This window comes from Oncorhynchus gorbuscha, linkage group LG11 (assembly GCF_021184085.1).
Source record: "Oncorhynchus gorbuscha isolate QuinsamMale2020 ecotype Even-year linkage group LG11, OgorEven_v1.0, whole genome shotgun sequence".
Taxonomy (NCBI): Eukaryota; Metazoa; Chordata; class Actinopteri; order Salmoniformes; family Salmonidae; genus Oncorhynchus; species Oncorhynchus gorbuscha.
The window spans coordinates 81,124,748-81,147,395 of record NC_060183.1 but is presented as its reverse complement, the minus strand read 5'-3'; the positions used below and the strand labels follow the sequence as shown (position 1 = coordinate 81,147,395).

At 50.0% G+C, this 22,648-nt stretch overlaps 1 protein-coding gene across 3 annotated transcripts in view; it reads right to left on the bottom strand.

Moving 5' to 3' along the window:
* The window catches only part of LOC123989545 (WD repeat-containing protein 7), a 366,883-nt gene that overhangs the window by 319,259 nt on the left and 24,976 nt on the right, over positions 1-22,648 (bottom strand). For all 3 annotated transcript variants that reach the window (XM_046290631.1, XM_046290633.1, XM_046290632.1), the window contains exons 10-12: positions 15,449-15,596; positions 14,931-15,179; positions 11,931-12,151 (exon numbers count right to left, since the gene is read on the bottom strand). In XM_046290631.1, coding sequence (XP_046146587.1) covers positions 11,931-12,151; positions 14,931-15,179; positions 15,449-15,596 — 618 coding nt within the window. The remainder of the gene's footprint in view (positions 1-11,930; positions 12,152-14,930; positions 15,180-15,448; positions 15,597-22,648) is intronic.

The window sequence follows — 22,648 nt, the reverse complement described above, 5'->3', positions numbered from 1 at the left end:
TATTGCGCTTTTACTTTCTTCTCCAACACTTTGTTTTTGCATTATTTAAACCAAATTGAACATGTTTCATTATTTATTTGAGGCTAAATTGATTTTATTGATGTATTAAGTTAAAATAAGTGTGCATTCAGTATTGTTGTAATTGTCATTATTACAAAAAATAAATAAATACATAAATACAAAATTTGGTCGATTAATCTGCTTTTTTGGTCCTCCAATAAATTGGCATTGAAAAATCATAATCAGTCGACCTCTAATGCTTAGTCCCCTCCTGTACTCCCTGTTCACCCACGACTGCGTAGCCAAACACGACTCCAACACCATTATTGAGTTCGCCGACGACAACAGTGGAAGGCCTGATTACCAACAACGATGAGACGGCCTATAGGGGGGAGGTCAGGCCAGAAGAACAACAACCTCTCCGGCGAGACAAAGGAGCTGATTGTGGACTACAGGAAAAGGTGGGCCGAACAGGCTCCTATTAACATCGACAGGGCTGTATCGGAGCGGGTCGAGAGTTTCAAGTTCTTTGATGTCCACATCACCAACGAACTATCATGGTCCAAACACACCAACCCCCTCAGGAGACTGAAAAGATTTGGCACGGGTCCGCAGATCCTCAAAAAGTCTTACAGAATCTTGACTGGCTGCATCCCCGCTTGGTATGGCAACTGCTTGGCATTTGACCACAATCAAAATGGCTACTCGGACTAACTGCAATTATCCATTGTTGCATTAACTCTTTACACACACACACTGCTGCTACTGTCTATCCTGTTGCCTAGTCACTTTACCCACACCTACATGAACATATCTATCTCGATTACTTCCAACCCCGACACACCAACTTGGTACTGGTACTCCCTGTATATAGCCATGTTATTTCCTACTTCCTGTATATAGCCATGTTATTACCTACTCCCTGTATATAGCCATGTTATTACCTACTCCCTGTATATAGCCATGTTATTACCTACTTCCTGTATATAGCCATGTTATTGTCTATTTCCTATATATAGCCATGTTATTTCCTACTTCCTATATATAGCCATGTTATTTCCTACTTCCTGTATATAGCCATGTTATTACCTACTTCCTGTATATAGCCATGTTATTACCTACTTCCTGTATATAGCCATGTTATTACCTACTTCCTGTATATAGCCATGTTATTACCTACTTCCTGTATATAGCCATGTTATTACCTACTTCCTGTATATAGCCATGTTATTACCTACTTCCTGTATATAGCCATGTTATTGTCCATTTCCTATATATAGCCATGTTATTTCCTACTTCCTGTATATAGCCATGTTATTGTCTATTTCCTATATATAGCCATGTTATTACCTACTTCCTGTATATAGCCATGTTATTTCCTACTTCCTGTATATAGCCATGTTATTGTCTATTTCCTATATATAGCCATGTTATTACCTACTTCCTGTATATAGCCATGTTATTGTCTATTTCCTATATATAGCCATGTTATTTCCTACTTCCTGTATATAGCCATGTTATTTCCTACTTCCTGTATATAGCCATGTTGTTAGCCATGTTGTTTCCTACTTCCTGCATATGGCCATGTTATTTTCTACTTCCTGTATAACCCTGTCATTGTCTATTTTATCTTATCTTTAACTCTGCATTGTTTGAAGAGAACCCCGTAAGTAAGCATTTCACTATTAGTCTACACCTGTTGTCTACAAAGTAGAGGGAGAAACGGAGGGAGGGAGGTAGGGAGGGAGAGACGGAGGGAGGGAGGTACGGAGGGAGAGAGGGAGGTAGGGAGGGAGGGAGAGACTGAGGGAGGGAGAGAGGGAGGTAGGGAGGGAGGGAGAGACTGAGGGAGGGAGAGAGGGAGGTAGGGAGGGAGGGAGAGACTGAGGGAGGGAGAGAGGGAGGTAGGGAGGGAGGGAGAGACTGAGGGAGGGAGAGAGGGGAGGTAGGGAGGGAGGGAGAGACTGAGGGAGGGAGAGAGGGAGGGAGGGAGGGAGGGAGAGACGGAGGGAGGGAGGGGGAGAGACGGAGGGAGGGAGGGAGGGAGGGAGGTAGGGAGGGAGGTAGGGAGGTAGGGAGAGACGGAGGGAGGGAGGAGAGGGAGGGAGGGAGGGAGGGAGAGACGGAGGTAGGGAGGGAGGTAGGGAGAGACGGAGGGAGGTAGGGAGGGAGGGAGGGAGGTAGGAGGGGAGGGAGAGGACGAGAGGGAGTGACGGAGGGAGGGAGTGACGGAGGGAGGGAGTGACGGAGGGAGGGAGTGACGGAGGGAGGGAGGACGGAGGGAGGGAGTGACGGAGGGAGGGAGTGACGGAGGGAGGGAGGACGGAGGGAGGGAGTGACGGAGGGAGGGAGTGACGGAGGGAGGGAGGACGGAGGGAGGGAGTGACGGAGGGAGGGAGGACGGAGGGAGGGAGGGAGGGAGGGAGGGAGTGACGGAGGGAGGGAGGGACGGAGGGAGGGAGGGAGGGAGGGAGGGAGGGAGGAGAGAGGAGGGAGGGAGGGAGGAGGGAGGGAGGGAGGGAGGGAGGGAGGGGAGGGACGGAGGAGGAGGGGGACGGAGGGAGGGAGGGAGGACGGAGGGAGGGAGGGAGGGGGAGGAGGGAGGGAGGGAGGACGGAGGGAGGGAGGGAGTGACGGAGGGAGGGAGGGAGTGACGGACGGACGGAGGAGGGAGTGACGGACGGAGGGAGGGAGGGAGGACGGACGGAGGGAGGGAGGAGGACGGACGGAGGGAGGGGGAGTGACGGACGGAGGGAGGGAGGGAGTGACGGACGGAGGGAGGGAGGGAGGGACGGACGGAGGGAGAGGGAGGGAGTGACGGACGGAGGGAGGGAGGGAGGACGGACGGAGGGAGGGAGGAGTGACGGACGGAGGGAGGGAGGGAGTGACGGACGGAGGGAGGGAGGGAGTGACGGACGGAGGGAGGGAGGGAGTGACGGACGGAGGGAGGGAGGAGTGACGGACGGAGGGGAGGGAGGGAGTGACGGACGGAGGGAGGGGAGGGAGTGACGGACGGAGGGAGGGAGGAGGACGGACGGAGGAGGGAGGGAGTGACGGACGGACGGAGGGAGGGAGGACGGACGGACGGAGGGAGGGAGTGACGGACGGACGGAGGGGAGGGACGGACGGACGGAGGGAGGGAGTGACGGACGGACGGAGGGAGGAGGGAGGGACGGACGGAGGGAGGGGAGGAGTGACGGACGGACGGAGGGAGGGAGGAGAGTGACGGACGGACGGAGGGAGGGAGTGACGGACGGAGGGGGGGAGTGACGGACGGAGGGAGGGAGTGACGGACGGAGGGAGGGAGGGAGTGACGGACGGAGGGAGGGAGGGAGTGACGGACGGAGGGAGGGAGGGAGTGACGGACGGAGGAGGGAGGGAGTGACGGACGGAGGGAGGGAGGACGTGACGGACGGAGGGAGGACGGAGGGAGTGACGGACGGAGGGAGGAGGGAGGGAGTGACGGACGGAGGGAGGGAGTGACGGACGGAGGGAGGGAGTGACGGACGGAGGGAGGGAGGGAGGAGTGACGGACGGAGGGAGGGAGGGGAGGGAGGACGGACGGACGGAGGGAGGAAGTGACGGACGGAGGGAGGGAGTGACGGACGGAGGGAGTGACGGACGGAGGAGTGACGGACGGAGGGAGTGACGGACGGAGGGAGGAGTGACGGACGGAGGGAGGACGGACGGAGGGAGGGAGTGACGGACGGAGGGAGGGAGTGACGGACGGAGGGAGGGAGTGACGGACGGAGGGAGGGAGTGACGGACGGAGGGAGGGAGTGACGGACGGAGGGAGGGAGTGACGGACGGAGGGAGGGAGTGACGGACGGAGGAGGGAGAGGGAGGACGGAGGAGGGAGGGAGAGACGGAGGGAGGGAGGGAGGGAGGGAGACGGAGGGAGGGAGAGACGGAGGGAGGGAGGGAGGGAGAGAACGGAGGGAGGGAGAGACGGAGGGAGGGAGGAGAGACGGAGGGAGGGGAGAGAGAGGGAGAGGGAGGGAGGAGACGGAGGGAGGGAGAGACGGAGGGAGGGAGAGACGGAGGGAGGGAGAGACGGAGGGAGGGAGAGACGGAGGGAGGGAGAGACGGAGGGAGGGAGAGACGGAGGGAGGGAGAGACGGAGGGAGGGAGAGACGGAGGGAGGGAGACGGAGGGAGGGAGAGACGGAGGGAGGGAGAGACGGAGGGAGGGAGAGACGGAGGGAGGGAGAGACGGAGGGAGGGAGAGACGGAGGGAGGGAGAGACGGAGGGAGGGAGAGACGGAGGGAGGGAGAGAGACAGAGGTAGGGAGGGGGAGAGGAGGGAGGGAGAGAGGGAGGTAGGGAGGGAGAGACAGAGGTAGGGAGGGAGAGACAGAGGTAGGGAGGGAGAGACAGAGGTAGGGAGAGACAGAGGTAGGGAGAGACGGAGGTAGGGAGGTAGGGAGAGACGGAGGGAGGTAGGTAGGGAGAGACGGAGGGAGGTAGGTAGGGAGAGACGGAGGGAGGTAGGTAGGGGGGAGAGACGGAGGGAGGTAGGTAGGGAGGGAGGGAGGGAGGTAGGTAGGGAGGGAGAGAGGGAGGGAGGGAGGGAGGGAGGGACGGAGGGAGGGAGGGAGGGAGGGAGGGAGAGACGGAGGGAGGGAGAGACGGAGGGAGGGAGGTAGGGAGTGAGAGACGGAGGGAGGGAGAGGAACTGAAAGCAGACTAAATGGTGATGAGCGCTGACAGGCAATGTTCTGAGTGTTGATGTAGTGGCATAGGAAACCTTGACCATGAGAGATGAGAGATGAGAGGGGGTGAGGAGGGAAGGAGAGGAGAGAGGGGGATGTTGGGAATACAAGGACACATCACTCTTCATCACAGTCGTCCCTCCTGCCTCCACCGGCTGCTGCCGCAGCTGCAGGGCAATTACCCATCAGGCTAGAGAGCCTGACCGATTTATCGGTGGACCGATATTATCCTTTTACCCACGTATTTGTATCAGCTTTTTCAATCCACCGAACAAGGACCGATGTAAGACGCAGAGAAAACGCTTGAGGAAACTAGCCGTTCTTCATAGAATAGGACATTATTTGTCCTGGAGAGTTAAGTCTGGAGAGCCATCTTGCCTTGGCACTCTACAGCAAGACTGGACACAATCAGCCAACACATCTATACAGCATTGATATATGGGCTGTTATTTGTCAGGGACTGGTCCAAATTCAAGATTCACCACCCACATCTATCCAGCTAACTAGCTGTGTGAGTGTACTTGATGCCATTCACCGCGGGTGAGTGCATTACGGAATCTTTGCGACATAGCTACACTAAACCTTAACCAACTCGAACCTCGCCCCTCGGGCAACTCGAACCTCGGGCAACTCGAACCTCGGGCAACTTGAACCTCGGGTAACTCGAACCTCGCCCCTCGGGTAACTCGAACCTCGCCCCTCGGGTAACTCGAACCTCGCCCCTCGGGTAACTCGAACCTCGCCCCTCGGGTAACTCGAACCTCGCCCCTCGGGTAACTCGAACCTCGCCCCTCGGGTAACTCGAACCTCGCCCCTCGGGTAACTCGAACCTCGCCCCTCGGGTAACTCGAACCTCGCCCCTCGGGTAACTCGAACCTCGCCCCTCGGGTAACTCGAACCTCGCCCCTCGGGTAACTCGAACCTCGCCCCTCGGGTAACTCGAACCTCGCCCCTCGGGTAACTCGAACCTCAATCCTCACCTCAACCCGACCCTCACCTAACTTTAACCCTTACCGTAGCGAAAACACAGCTAAAACACCAATACATTTCAACTACGAGAATTCATCAGCTACAGCCCAACAACAACCCATGAAAACACAGCTAAAACACCAATACATTTCAACTACGAGAATTCATCAGCTACAGCCACTAACACCATTAGTCTTAAATATTATGCGGTGCTTAAATGAATGTTCTTTCCTCAAATGTAAGAAATTCGATTTTTCAGCATGTTAGTAGGCAGTATTAAACACAATCTATAAAGATTTTTTAAATGTTTTTATTTTATTTTTATGTTTTATTACAGCTATAAAATTGGACCTATCGGTAGACACAGTATATTGGTTATCAGTGAAGATTTCCGCTTTAAAATCAGAATCAGATACAACAATCACATATCAGTCGATACTCCACACCTCACCTGGGTTATACTGTATCCAGCTAACACACACCTCACCAGGGGCCTGGGTTATACTGTATTCAGCTAACACACACCTCACCAGGGGCCTGGGTTATACTGTATCCAGCTAACACACACCTCAGCAGGGTTATACTGTATCCAGCTAACACACACCTCAGCAGGGGCCTGGGTTATACTGTATCCAGCTAACACACACCTCAGCAGGGTTATACTGTATCCAGCTAACACACACCTCACCAGGGTTATACTGTATCCAGCTAACACACACCTCAGCAGGGGCCTGGGTTATACTGTATCCAGCTAACACACACCTCAGCAGGGTTATACTGTATCCAGCTAACACACACCTCAGCAGGGGCCTGGGTTATACTGTATCCAGCTAACACACACCTCACCTGGGTTATACTGTATCCAGCTAACACACACCTCACCAGGGTTATACTGTATCCAGCTAACACACACCTCAGCAGGGGCCAGGGTTATACTGTATCCAGCTAACACACACCTCTTCAGGGGCCTGGGTTATACTGTATCCAGCTAACACACACCTCACCAGGGTTATACTGTATCCAGCTAACACACACCTCAGCAGGGGCCTGGGTTATACTGTATCCAGCTAACACACACCTCAGCAGGGGCCTGGGTTATACTGTATCCAGCTAACACACACCTCACCAGGGTTATACTGTATCCAGCTAACACACACCTCACCAGGGTTATACTGTATCCAGCTAACACACACCTCACCAGGGTTATACTGTATCCAGCTAACACACACCTCAGCAGGGGCCTGGGTTATACTGTATCCAGCTAACACACACCTCACCAGGGTTATACTGTATCCAGCTAACACACACCTCACCAGGGTTATACTGTATCCAGCTAACACACACCTCACCAGGGTTATACTGTATCCAGCTAACACACACCTCACCAGGGTTATACTGTATCCAGCTAACACACACCTCACCAGGGTTATACTGTATCCAGCTAACACACACCTCACCAGGGTTATACTGTATCCAGCTAACACACACCTCACCAGGGTTATACTGTATCCAGCTAACACACACCTCACCAGGGTTATACTGTATCCAGCTAACACACACCTCACCAGGGTTATACTGTATCCAGCTAACACACACCTCAGCAGGGTTATACTGTATCCAGCTAACACACACCTCAGCAGGGTTATACTGTATCCAGCTAACACACACCTCAGCAGGGTTATACTGTATCCAGCTAACACACACCTCAGCAGGGTTATACTGTATCCAGCTAACACACACCTCAGCAGGGTTATACTGTATCCAGCTAACACACACCTCACCAGGGTTATACTGTATCCAGCTAACACACACCTCACCAGGGTTATACTGTATCCAGCTAACACACACCTCAGCAGGGTTATACTGTATCCAGCTAACACACACCTCACCAGGGTTATACTGTATCCAGCTAACACACACCTCACCAGGGTTATACTGTATCCAGCTAACACACACCTCACCAGGGTTATACTGTATCCAGCTAACACACACCTCACCAGGGTTATACTGTATCCAGCTAACACACACCTCACCAGGGTTATACTGTATCCAGCTAACACACACCTCACCAGGGTTATACTGTATCCAGCTAACACACACCTCACCAGGGTTATACTGTATCCAGCTAACACACACCTCACCAGGGTTATACTGTATCCAGCTAACACACACCTCACCAGGGTTATACTGTATCCAGCTAACACACACCTCACCAGGGTTATACTGTATCCAGCTAACACACACCTCACCAGGGTTATACTGTATCCAGCTAACACACACCTCACCAGGGTTATACTGTATCCAGCTAACACACACACCTCACCAGGGTTATACTGTATCCAGCTAACACACACACCTCACCAGGGTTATACTGTATCCAGCTAACACACACCTCACCAGGGTTATACTGTATCCAGCTAACACACACCTCACCAGGGTTATACTGTATCCAGCTAACACACACCTCACCAGGGTTATACTGTATCCAGCTAACACACACCTCACCAGGGTTATACTGTATCCAGCTAACACACACCTCACCAGGGTTATACTGTATCCAGCTAACACACACCTCACCAGGGTTATACTGTATCCAGCTAACACACACCTCACCAGGGTTATACTGTATCCAGCTAACACACACCTCACCAGGGTTATACTGTATCCAGCTAACACACACCTCACCAGGGTTATACTGTATCCAGCTAACACACACCTCACCAGGGTTATACTGTATCCAGCTAACACACACCTCACCAGGGTTATACTGTATCCAGCTAACACACACCTCACCAGGGTTATACTGTATCCAGCTAACACACACCTCACCAGGGTTATACTGTATCCAGCTAACACACACCTCAGCAGGGTTATACTGTATCCAGCTAACACACACCTCACCAGGGTTATACTGTATCCAGCTAACACACACCTCACCAGGGTTATACTGTATCCAGCTAACACACACCTCAGCAGGGTTATACTGTATCCAGCTAACACACACCTCAGCAGGGGCCTGGGTTATACTGTATCCAGCTAACACACACCTCACCAGGGTTATACTGTATCCAGCTAACACACACCTCACCAGGGTTATACTGTATCCAGCTAACACACACCTCACCAGGGTTATACTGTATCCAGCTAACACACACCTCACCAGGGTTATACTGTATCCAGCTAACACACACCTCACCAGGGTTATACTGTATCCAGCTAACACACACCTCACCAGGGTTATACTGTATCCAGCTAACACACACCTCACCAGGGTTATACTGTATCCAGCTAACACACACCTCACCAGGGTTATACTGTATCCAGCTAACACACACCTCACCAGGGTTATACTGTATCCAGCTAACACACACCTCACCAGGGTTATACTGTATCCAGCTAACACACACCTCACCAGGGTTATACTGTATCCAGCTAACACACACCTCACCAGGGTTATACTGTATCCAGCTAACACACACCTCACCAGGGTTATACTGTATCCAGCTAACACACACCTCACCAGGGTTATACTGTATCCAGCTAACACACACCTCACCAGGGTTATACTGTATCCAGCTAACACACACCTCACCAGTAACTATACTGTATCCAGCTAACACACACCTCACCAGGGTTATACTGTATCCAGCTAACACACACCTCACCAGGGTTATACTGTATCCAGCTAACACACACCTCAGCAGGGTTATACTGTATCCAGCTAACACACACCTCAGCGGGGGCCTGGGTTATACTGTATCCAGCTAACACACACCTCAGCAGGGGCCTGGGGTTATACTGTATCCAGCTAACACACACCTCAGCAGGGGTATCCAGCTAACACACACCTCACCAGGGTTATACTGTATCCAGCTAACACACACCTCAGCAGGGGCCTGGGTTATACTGTATCCAGCTAACACACACCTCAGCAGGGGCCTGGGTTATACTGTATCCAGCTAACACACACCTCAGCAGGGGCCTGGGTTATACTGTATCCAGCTAACACACACCTCACCAGGGGCCTGGGTTATACTGTATCCAGCTAACACACACCTCAGCAGGGGCCTGGGTTATACTGTATCCAGCTAACACACACCTCACCACATCCAGCTTGCACACGTCAAGGCCATTGTACTGTAAAGGACTAGAGTCTGTATCCAGGGCTAAGAGCAGGGATAGACAGACAGTGGGAAGTGTATGGGTGAAATACAGAGAGCCTTGAACAACGCAGGAGAAGACTGCTGCTCAGGGTCATGTTTATCAACCAATCAGCTTGGATGTTGGATGAACTCAGGAGGACGAGGAGGGGAGCCAGATACTGTATCCAGGTAACTCCCCAACAGGGACTATGGATCCCTCCAACCCACCAGCCTTATACGCTCCAGCTCTCTCTCTCTCACGTTATCAATTAAATGTCCCGCTCCTTGGTATCTGTATCGTGCTTTAAAGCAGCTGCATAACTGAACAGGTCATTAAGAGCAGAAGAGACACCTTTACTTACAGTGTGGACCAGTCTCATGTAATGGACACCAAGTTGGTGCCTGTCATTCAGACAGACACAGACAGGACAGAAGGAGAACAACAAGGCTGCTGAGGGTGAAGGTAGATGGATGGAGGCTGTGTGTCTGTGCGTGTTTGCGCCTCAGAGTGTGTGTGTGCGTGCGTGTGCGTGTGTGTGCGTCAGCAGGGGCCTGGCGTTATACTGTGCGTGCGTCACCAGGGGCCTGGGTGCTGTATCCAGCTAACACACACCTCAGCAGGGGCCTGGGTTATACTGTATCCAGCTAACACACACCTCACCACATCCAGCTTGCACACGTCAAGGCCATTGTACTGTAAAGGACTAGAGTCTGTATCCAGGGCTAAGAGCAGGGATAGACAGACAGTGGGAAGTGTATGGGTGAAATACAGAGAGCCTTGAACAACGCAGGAGAAGACTGCTGCTCAGGGTCATGTTTATCAACCAATCAGCTTGGATGTTGGATGAACTCAGGAGGACGAGGAGGAGGAGCCAGACCGGCACAGGTAACTCCCCAACAGGGACTATGGATCCCTCCAACCCGCCAGCCTCGCTCGCTGTCTCTCTCTCTCACGTTATCAATTAAATGTCCCGCTCCTTGAGTATCGACGTGCTTTAAAGCAGCTGCATAACTGAACAGGTCATTAAGAGCAGAAGAGACACCTTTACTTACAGTGTGGACCAGTCTCATGTAATGGACACCAAGTTGGTGCCTGTCATTCAGACAGACACAGACAGGACAGAAGGAGAACAACAAGGCTGCTGAGGGTGAAGGTAGATGGATGGAGGCTGTGTGTCTGTGCGTGTTTGCGCGAGTGTGTCTGTGCGTGTTTGCGCGAGTGTGTGTGTGCGTGCGTGTTTGCGCGTGCGCGAGTGTGTGTGCGCGCGTGCGCAGCGCGCGTGCGTGCGCGTGTGCGCGCGAGTGTGTGCGCGCGTGCGCGAGTGTGTGCGTGCGTGCGCGAGTGTGTGCGTGCGTGCGCGAGTGTGTGCGTGCGTGCGCGAGTGTGTGCGTGCGTGCGCGAGTGTGTGCGTGCGTGCGCGAGTGTGTGCGTGCGTGCGCGAGTGCGTGCGTGCGTGCGCGAGTGCGTGCGTGCGTGCGCGAGTGTGTGCGTGCGTGCGTGCGCGAGTGTGTGCGTGCGTGCGCGAGTGTGTGCGTGCGTGCGCGAGTGTGTGCGTGCGTGCGCGAGTGTGTGCGAGCGTGCGCGAGTGTGCGCGAGTGTGCGCGTGCGTGCGCGAGTGTGTGCGTGCGTGCGCGTGTGCGTGCGCGTGTGCGTGCGAGCGCGTGTGTGCGTGCGTGCGAGAGTGTGTGCGTGCGTGCGTGCGTGCGCGAGTGCTTGCGCGCACACGCGTCAGGCCTCTCCACTTTTGTTACGAAGAAGCAGGAGGCATCATTGAGTGAGATCAGAGGGCAGGACTAGAATCAGAGGGCAGGACTAGAATCAGAGGGCAGGACTAGAATCAGAGGGCAGGACTAGAATCAGAGGGCAGGACTAGAATCAGAGGGCAGGACTAGAATCAGCGATCACTCTGAGGCCTCACCTCTCTATGCTGGAAAATCCACTGGTCTTTGTTTTATAAATCATTGAAAAAAAGGGATTTTTTTTTATTTTTACCATATTTTCATAACAGTCCCACCCACAAGAAAATAGACTGATGAAAGAGTGAGGGCTGGGGAGGCGACATCAAAAACAAATTCCCTTCACTTCTACACGTGTGAACAGTACTCACGCTGCAGTTCTCAGGCGGGACCAGGATCTGTGTGATCTCTCCCCCGTGGACGCAGAACACGTGCTTCATCTCCCCAGTGAAGATGTCCCAGACGATGACGCTGAAGTCCACACCGCCGGAGACCAGGGAGCGCTGGTCGTAGCGAGGGGACACCTGGTGGGGGTACAGCAGGCACGTCACTTTGTTACGGTGACCCCGCAGGGTGCGGTGAGGGGGCCAGCCTGGGAACGAGAGAAGACTTTTTTGTAATGTTGTACATGCTCTTATCCAGAGATCCAATCTGTGGTAAAACAATCACCCCCCCCCCCCCATCTAATACTGTAGACCCTGATGAAACAAACCTTAGAAATCACAAGATATATATATGGGCTGCAGGATACGACTACGGGCTATTGATTATTTGAGAAAGTAGCAAATAAAATATATTGCGCTCCGTTCCTCGCCTCAGGCTGCACAAACTGTTCTCTCAGCAAGTGATCATATTTTCACCCATCAATCAGACTATTCTCAATTGAATCTAGTCTTAGCGAATATGTAAAAATGAGTTTTGATTTGAGAATGGCCCATTATTAACAGGCAGGAACAAGGGGAGAGGAAGGAACCCCTGTTAGGTGTATACACTGGAATAGAGAATGGAGACCACTTCCCCTCGGGGAACGTTTTATAATTCATTGGGTAGGTTTACTCTGGTCATTTTGTCTGCGCGACAAGTGATATTAAACCCAAACTCTGTATGCCATGGACTCTCCAACCGTGTTTCTGCAGCGACCCAGTGAATCGTTTGGGAAACCAAGTTAAATCTGTTTCAGTAAAAATGTCTTTCACAAGAAAACACATTTCATTAAAAACTGTTGATACCTCTCTCTCCACACGCTGGAGAAAGCAGTGAGAGAGGAGATGGAAACGCTCAGTGATCATCTCTATTTAAAAAAGGAGATGTGTCAGAGTATTAATAACTAACTATGAATATATAAACAATAAAGCCCCTATTACCAGGCTATTCAAATTCAAATTCACTATAATTGTAGGCAAATCATACCATTTAATTTAGGCTAGACCAAATCATACCATTTAATTTAGGCTAGACCAATTGACGCACCAAAGATACCTTAAAACCACTAACACACTTTTCCGCCAGCTGTTCACTATGTACTGTATAAGGTCACAATCATTATTTTTAAAATCAGGATTTTTTTTTGGGGGGGGGAGCTTGGCCTCATATATATATATATATATATATATATAGGTCTATGTTTATGCATAAACTCATCGCCTTAGAAAGCACTGTCCATTTCATTGTGTTTGGTTTCGAAACCACCACCACCGCAAACCCAAGTTTTCACACTCAGTTTCAACCACAGTGAGGTGACTTAAAAATGCACACTGTTTGATGTGATTACTGAATGCATTTGCATTCGAAAATAGAGCCCTGAGTACCAGACCATTAGGACCTGATGGAGGGACAATAGAGCCCTGAGTACCAGACCATTAGGACCTGATGGAGGGACAATAGAGCCCTGAGTACCAGGCCATTAGGACCTGATGGAGGGACAATAGAGCCCTGAGTACCAGGCCATTAGGACCTGATGGAGGGACAATAGAGCCCTGAGTACCAGACCATTAGGACCTGATGGAGGGACAATAGAGCCCTGAGTACCAGACCATTAGGACCTGATGGAGGGACAATAGAGCCATTAGGACCTGATGGAGGGACAATAGAGCCCTGGGTACCAGACCATTAGGACCTGATGGAGGGACAATAGAGCCCTGAGTACCAGACCATTAGGACCTGATGGAGGGACAATAGAGCCCTGAGTACCAGACCATTAGGACCTGATGGAGGGACAATAGAGCCCTGAGTACCAGACCATTAGGACCTGATGGAGGGACAATAGAGCCCTGGGAGGGACAATAGAGCCCTGAGTACCTGATGGACAATAGAGCCCTGAGTTTAGGACCTGATGGAGGGACAATAGAGCCCTGGGTACCAGACCATTAGGACCTGATGGAGGGACAATAGAGCCCTGAGTACCAGACCATTAGGACCTGATGGAGGGACAATAGAGCCCTGAGTACCAGGCCATTAGGACCTGATGGAGGGACAATAGAGCCCTGAGTACCAGACCATTAGGACCTGATGGAGGGACAATAGAGCCCTAAGTACCAGACCATTAGGACCTGATGGAGGGACAATAGAGCCCTGAGTATCAGACCATTAGGACCTGATGGAGGGACAATAGAGCCCTGAGTACCAGACCATTAGGACCTGATGGAGGGACAATAGAGCCCTGAGTACCAGGCCATTAGGACCTGATGGAGGGACAATAGAGCCCTGAGTACCAGGCCATTAGGACCTGATGGAGGGACAATAGAGCCCTGAGTACCAGGCCATTAGGACCTGATGGAGGGACAATAGAGCCCTAAGTACCAGACCATTAGAACCTGATGGTTGTTTAACAAGCTGGGCACTACGAACACATGTCCAGGGTGATTAAAAGGAGGTTACCATGACTCAACGGTCACGTGGAATTTGTCTGCGGTCATGACTCATGACTGCCGGTGTGGCGGTAATAAAGCCGCCACAACAGTCTTAGGTATCACCTTTGCTTTTTCCCCCTTTCCCACCCCCACTCTCCCCTAACCCCCTGACCTCACCCACACCCTCCCCTGACCCCCTCCACACTCCCCTAACCTCACCCACACCCTCCCCTGACCCCCTCCACACTCTCCCCTGACCCCCTCCACACTCTCCCCTGACCCCCTCCACACTCTCCCCTGACCCCCTCCACACTCTCCCCTGACCCCCTCCACACTCTCCCCTGACCCCCTCCACACTCTCCCCTGACCCCCTCCACACACCCACACCCGGCCCTCACCCACACTCGGCCCTCACCCACACTCGGCCCTCACCCACACTCGGCCCTCACCCACACTCGGCCCTCACCCACACTCCCCTCCCTCACCCACACTCCCCCCTCACCCACACTCCCCCTCCCTCACCTCTCCGCAGCATGTGTTCTCCCTGCAGCAGCTGTACGATGGCGGTCTGTGTGGCGGGGACCAGGATGATGCTTCCGTCCTCTCTGCCACACACCAGCCTGCCCTGGGAGGGGATGTAGACGCTGGCCGTCACCTTGATGGGCTCCTCCGACCCGGCCGTCACACCCAGCTGGTCTATGATGCCCGCCGACAGGGGAGCCAGCTTGTCAAAGGCCTCCTGGAGGGAGATGGTGGAGGACACTTGGAGCTCTGAGGGACAGGGGAAGTAGATAACAACAGTATTAACTACGTACAGACCCAAAACAGACACATCTATCCAACCTGACTTACACCAGACAAGGGCCATTGCTTAGTGGCATTGCATCGTCATGAAGATGAATCATGAGGAATGTACTTCACATGCACTGGAAGGATTTCACTGGTTTTTGCCAGCTGATGGCATAAAGGCCATCTAATTCTCACCCACAGCATCAATACAGACTTGGGACACTTACGCCACCTAGTGGACTAAATGATACCTGCTGCGGTGGAGAGGGGCTGCAGGGGCGAGGTGTCTGGGATGCTCCAGAGGGTGAGGCGTCCGGCTGAATCTCCCTGGACCAGCAGCTTGTGGAAGGGCTCCCGACGGCCGTAGAAGAACCGTGTCACCGGGGGACAGATGAGGAGCTGGAACACGGAACACGGAACACAGAACGTTAGAAGATGAAAATAGTGTTCTAGAATGTGAACACTTGTATTTTGTCTGTATATCTCTGCGTTCAGGGCCATGTCTACGGCAGGAAATTACTGTCTCTGGCAAAGGACAGTACCATGTGACATACATACAGGAGACACCTATACCATCCTATATCCATGCCAAAACCATTATTTGCGCTGTGATAAATGGTCTAATCTTAACGATAACAACTACAGGGATTGTATTGAAGGATAGTATAAATGGTGAGAATGAAAGCAGGACAGCATAACTGTAGTCTTGTTGTACCATGGATCTAAAAACACCAGAATATTATATTCTGCTCTGTACAAGAAGGGGAAGTCGGCCTTGCAGGGGACATGATCTCATGCCATGGGAGCATTGGGATGTGCTGTTATTAACGTTCAGCACTAGAAAACACCACTGTGATATAAAGAGGATGCCAAGCTGGAGGAACTGACCACTTACTCAACTACCAACAGGGTTACCTACAGTACAACACATGCATTGATTGCCCCCCTCTCCCATACTAAAATATCCCCTAACTCAGTTCTCTGGACAGCAAAGCACTGAATCATCAGGATTACAAACCAGCTAGCTAGACAAGATGCTAAGCAGCTAGCTAGACAAGATGCTAAGCAGCTAGCTAGACAAGATGCTAAGCAGCTAGCTAGACAAGATGCTAAGCAGCTAGCTAGACAAGATGCTAAGCAGCTAGCTAGACACAATAGTTTGTTGAGGCAAAACACTGTTGCCTTGAACAACATATGAGACTTGGGATCTGTTAGTATTTGTCGACCTAACAGATCTAGCAGGACTGAATATCCATAGTTATGCAGGACTGAATATCCATAGTTATGCAGGACTGAATATCCATAGTTATGCAGGACTGAATATCCATAGTTATGCAGGACTGAATATCCATAGTTATGCAGGACTGAATATCCATAGTTATGCAGGACTGAATATCCATAGTTATGCAGGACTGAATATCCATAGTTATGCAGGACTGAATATCCATAGTTATGCAGGACTGAATATCCATAGTTATGCAGGACTGAATATCCATAGTTATGCAGGACTGAATATCCATAGTTATGCAGGACTGAATATCCATAGTTATGCAGGACTGAATATCCATAGTTATGCAGGACTGAATATCCATAGTTATGCAGGACTGAATATCCATAGTTATGCAGGACTGAATATCCATAGTTATGCAGGACTGAATATCCATAGTTATGCAGGACTGAATATCCATAGTTATGCAGGACTGAATATCCATAGTTATGCATGTTGGTTAATGGTCCTTCATTACCTGACCCTTTGCCTAATAAAACGAATTGCACCCTGGTCTAAAGTAGGGCACTACGTAGGGAATAGGGCTCTGGTCAGAAGTAGGGCACTACATACGGAATAGGGTGCCATAGGGCTCTGGTATGTAGTGCACTAGGTAGGGAATAGGGTTCTGGTCAGAAGTAGTGCACTACGTAGGGAATAGGGTTCTGGTCAGAAGTAGGGCACTACGTAGGGAATAGTGTGCCATTTGGGACGTAAACTTTGATCTTTCATTTGACCCATTTACACAGCTATAATTGCGTTCCTGACTGCAGTAGAAAAAAGGCACAGTGGTAACCAACCTAACGACAACCTAACGACCTGGCAACCTGCCCGCTGACCCCATTTCCAGGAAGTCCTAGTTAATGTGATCGTCACGGTAACAGAAAAAGATGGGATGGAACCGGATCCCTGTAATGTCTAATGGAGGAGACACTCTGTGGCCAGGTTGTCAGGTAGTCAGGCACCTAATATGTGGTTGCTAGATGTTGAGGTAGATGCTCAGACTACAGTCTATTTACTTGACACTGTCTGAGAGCCAAAACAAGGTAGTTAAATGAAAGACTTCGTAAAAAAAGAACTAACCTTGAAATTTAAATTTAAATAAAATGTCCATCAGAAGTTGACATGGAAATCAGCGGACTGAACAATAATCTGTACGTTGACAGGCTTATACAGAAGTCAGATCTTAATTTGACCTCGTTCGTCGTTGCCCTCGTTCGTCGCAGGAAGAAAATAATCAACCCTGCAGCAGGAAGGTTTGACTATCAGAAGAATATATTTAGAATGGCCACCAGGTGGCAGCATAAAGCGGTGTTTGTATACCATGCAGTACTAAACTCAGCAAAAAAATAAACATCCCTTTCTTTCAAATATAATTCGTAAAAAAATCAAAATAAGTTCAGACTCTTCATTGTAAAGGGTTTAAAACACTTTCCTATGCTTGTTCAATGAACCATAAACAATTAATGAACATGCACCTGTGGAACGGTCGTTAAGACACGAACAGCTTACAGATGGTAGACAATTAAGGTCACAGTTATGAAAACTTAGGACACTAAAGAGGCCTTTCTACTGACCCTGAAAAAAAAAAAAAAAGAATCAGCTCACCTGCGTGAACGTGCCTTAGGCATCCTGCAAGGAGGCATGAGGACTGCAGGTGTGGCCAGGGCAAGAAATTGCAATGTCCGTACTGTGAGAGGCCTAAGACAGCGCTACAGGGAGACAGGACGGATAGCTGTTCGTCCTCGCAGTGGCAGACCATGTGTAACACCTGCACAGGATCGGTACATCTGAACATCCCACCTGTGGGACAGGTACAGGATGGCAGTAACAACTGTGCGAGTTATACCAGGAACGCACAATCCCTCCATCAGTGCTCAGACTATCCACAATAGGCTGAGAGAGGCTGGACTGAGGGCTTGTAGGCCTGTTGTAAGGCAGGTCCTCACCAGACATCACCGGCAACAACGTCGCCTATGGGCACAAACCCACCGTCGCTGGACCAGACAGGGCTGGCAAAAAGTGCTCTTCACTGACGAGTCTCAGTTTTGTCTCACTAGGGGTTGATGGTCGGATTTGCATTTATCGTCAAAGGTATGAGTGTTACACCGAGGCCTGTACTCTGGATGGGGGTCGATTTGGTGGTGGAGGGTCCATCATGGTCTGGGGCGGTGTGTCACAGTATCATCGGTGTCATTGCAGGCAATCTCAACGCTGTGTGTTACAGGGAAGATCCTCCTCCCTCATGTGGTACCCTTCCTGCAGGCTCATCCTGATATGACCCTCCAGCATGACAATGTTCTGTGTGTGTTTTCCTACAAGACAGGAATGTCAGTGTTCTGCCGTGGCCAGAGAAGAAAGCAGTTCTCAATCCCATTGAGCACATTTGGGACCTGTTGGCTCAAGAGGGTGAGGGCGACGGCCATTCCCCTCAGAAATGTCCGGGAACTTGCAGGTGTCTTGGTGGAAGAGTGGAGTAACATCTCATAGCAAGAACTGGCAAATGTGGTGCAGTCCATGAGGAGGAGATGCACTGCAGTACTTAATGCAGCTGGTGGCCACAATAGATACTGACTGTTACTTTTGATTTAACCCCCCCCCTTTGTTCAGGGACACATTATTCCATTTCTGTTTGTCTCAGTTGTTGAATCTTATTATGTTCATACAAATTTTTACACACACACACGTTACGTTCGCTGAAAATAAACGCAGTTGACAGGACGAGAGGACGTTTTTTTTGTTGCTGAGTTTATATGTAGGCTAAGTGGAGGCTTTGCTTGAGGCTACAGCGTTCTGCTGAATTCTTATGTGGATTATAATAAGCTGACATTTAAGTGGTAGATGTACTTTTTTTCCCCCCATATTATTATGTTGAAGGCAATCAATAGGTAAATAAAGGTATTAAATGATTGGTAACCTCATTGCCTGTGTGGTGCAGTGGTAAAGAGAATGACAGAATCGACTCCGGCCCACTGCTCTTTGATGAAGGTCCATTTTTGAAAAATGTATTCCGTTAGGGGCAGGCAATGGTTTGGGTTTGGCTTTATGCCACATTCAAAACAACTGGGAACTCGGACATAATCCAACATCAGTGAGTTCAAGACAACTGGGGATTGAGCTCCAAATGAGATAAGAAAAAAATAAAAAAGTTCAAAGGTCATCCAACTCGGAATTCCAAGTCGGAAACTCTTTCCAACCTGAAGATCACTGACGTCATTATTTGACCTCGGGTTTCCAGTTGTGATGAACGCACTGAAGTTGGAGATTTGCGAGTTTCCAGTTGTGATGAACGCACTGAAGTTGGAGATTTCCGAGTTTCCAATTGTGATGAACGCACTAAAGTGAGAGATAACCGATTTAAGACTTCCCAGATGATTTGAACGCGGCACTCGTCCTGCTTGTGTAGCCAGCGGACATGAGTTGGTCATGGTCAACTGATGCGGTAATCCCGCCTGCAAACTTCAAAACAAGTGTCTGCCCTTGGCTCAAGATGTTGATTGATACTCTGAACCCCGTGGCAGACCCGGGCGGCAGTAACTCACCAGAACTACCAGCATTACGACCAGGAATACGACTTCCCTAGAGCAGCTCCAGGACACCTACACCACCCGTTGTTACAGGAAGGCCATAAAGATCATCAAGGACATCAACCACCCGAACCACTGCCTGTTCACCCCGCTATCATCCAGAAGGCGAGGTCAGTACAGGTGCATCAAAGCTGGGACCGAGAGACTGAAATCTGAATCTCCTTCCAGAGTTGGAACAGCTTCTATCTCAAGGCCATCAGACTGTTAAATAGCCACCACTAACATTGAGTGGCTGCTGCCATTTGTCATTGACACTGACCCAACTCCAGCCATTTTAATAATGGGAATTGATGGGAAATGATGTAAATATATCACTAGCCACTTTAAACAATGCTACCTTATATAATGTTACTTACCCTACATTATTCATCTCATATGCATATGTATATACTGTACTCTACAACATCGACTGCATCCTTATGTAACACATGTATCACTAGCCACTTTAACTATGCCACTTTGTTTACTTTGTCTACACACTCATCTCATATGTATATACTGTACTCGATACCATCTACTGTATGCTGCTCTGTACCATCACTCATTCATATATCCTTATGTACATGTTCCTTATCCCCTTACACTGTGTATAAGACAGTAGTTTTGGAATTGTTAGTTAGATTACTTGTTGGTTATCACTGCATTGTCGGAACTAGAAGCACAAGCATTTCGCTACACTCGCATTAACATCTGCTAACCATGTGTATGTGACAAATAAAATTTGATTTGATTTGATTTGTTCACTCTCCCAATTGAACTTATTCCAAAAGCCAACCCAAAACATCGCCGTCCAAGGAGAGGCACTCCAGAACCATCCGGTTCGACTTAGGAGGGGGGGACAACACCCACCACGTCAGAGTATATTACTCGCTAATATTCAGTCTTTGCACAATAAAGTAGACGAGCTCAGGACGAGGATCTCCTTCCAGAGTTGATGAGCTTAGAGCTTTCTTTCCAGAGAGACATCAGGGCCTGTAACATACTTTGTTTCACGGAAACATGGCTCTCTTGGGATACTCTGTCAGAGTCAGTAAACCCAGCAGGATTCTCAGTTCATCACGCAGACAGGAGTAAATCTCTCTCCAGGAAGAAGGATGGGGTGTGTTTCATGATTAACAACTCATAGTGTAATTCTAGGAACATACAGGGACCTCAAGTAATTTTGTTCACCCGACCTAGAAAACCTCAATTAAAATAGCAACCATATTACCTCCCAAGAGAACTAACCTAAGTCATCACCACGGTCGTTTACATCACCTCAAGCCGAAACCTTGACGGCCTTAAAAGTTTAAAGCTTCAAGTTCCTCAGCGTACACATCACTGACAAACTGAAATGGTCCAGTCACACAAGACAGTGTAGTGAAGGCACAACAGTGCCTCTTCAACCTTCAGGAGGCTGAAAAAATTCAGCAAAGAACCTCAAACTTTAACAGATGCACAATTGAAGTGCAACAGCAGGGCTCTCCAGAGGGTTGTGCGGTCTTCCCAACGCATCACCGGGGACACACTGCCAGCCCCCCAGGACGCCTAACAACATCCAATGTCACAGGAGAGCAAAAAAGATCATCAAGGAAATTTGGCTTGTCACCAAAAGCACTCACAAGCTTCTACAGATGCACAATCGAGAGCATCCTGGCGGGCTGTATCACCGCCTGGTACGGCAACTGCTCCGCCCTCAACCGTAAGGCTCTCCAGAGGATAGTGAGGTCTGCACAACGCATCACCGGGGGCAAACTACCTGCCCTCCAGGACACCTACACCACCCGTTGTTACAGGAAGGCCATAAAGATCATCAAGGACATCAACCATCCAAGCCACTGCCTGTTCACCCCGCTTCCATCCAGAAGGCGAGGTCAGTACAGGTGTATCAAAGCTGGGACCGAGAGACGAAAAAACAGCTTCCATCTCAAGGCCATCAAGACTGTTGAATAGCCATCACTAGCCGGCTACCACCCAGTTACGCAACCCTTCACCTTAAGAGGCCACTGCGCTTGTGTCACGAATACCACTGCAGGTGGCTCATCTTCCTGCTCGGGTGGCGCTCGGCGGTCGTCGTCGCCGGTCTACTAGCTGCCACCGATCCCTTTTTCCTTTTTGTTTGTTTTTGTCTAATTGTTTTCACCTGTTCCTTGTTGTGGTTTTGAGGTGTTATTTCAGTTTGTTTTGCCCGCTGGTGTTTGTGCGGGCTTGTTACGTTTGGTGATGTGTCGTGTTTGTTTTACATAGACATGGAATCATGGTTTAATAATGTTTACATACCGCTTTACTCATCTCATATATACCTACATTTCTCATCCTAATATTTATATAAACTGCTCAAAAGAAATAAAGGGAACACTAAAATAACACATCCTAGATCTGAATGAATGAAATATTCTTATTAAATACTTTTATTTTTGCTAATTGCCTATAATTTCCACCTGTTGTCTATTCCATTTGCACAACAGCATGTGAAATGTATTGTCAATCAGTGTTGCTTCCTAAGTGGACAGTTTGATTTCACAGAAGTGTGATTGACTTGGAGTTACATTGTGTTGTTTAAGTGTTCCCTTTATTTTTTTGAGAAGTGTACTTAATTCCATTCTTTTTAGATGTGT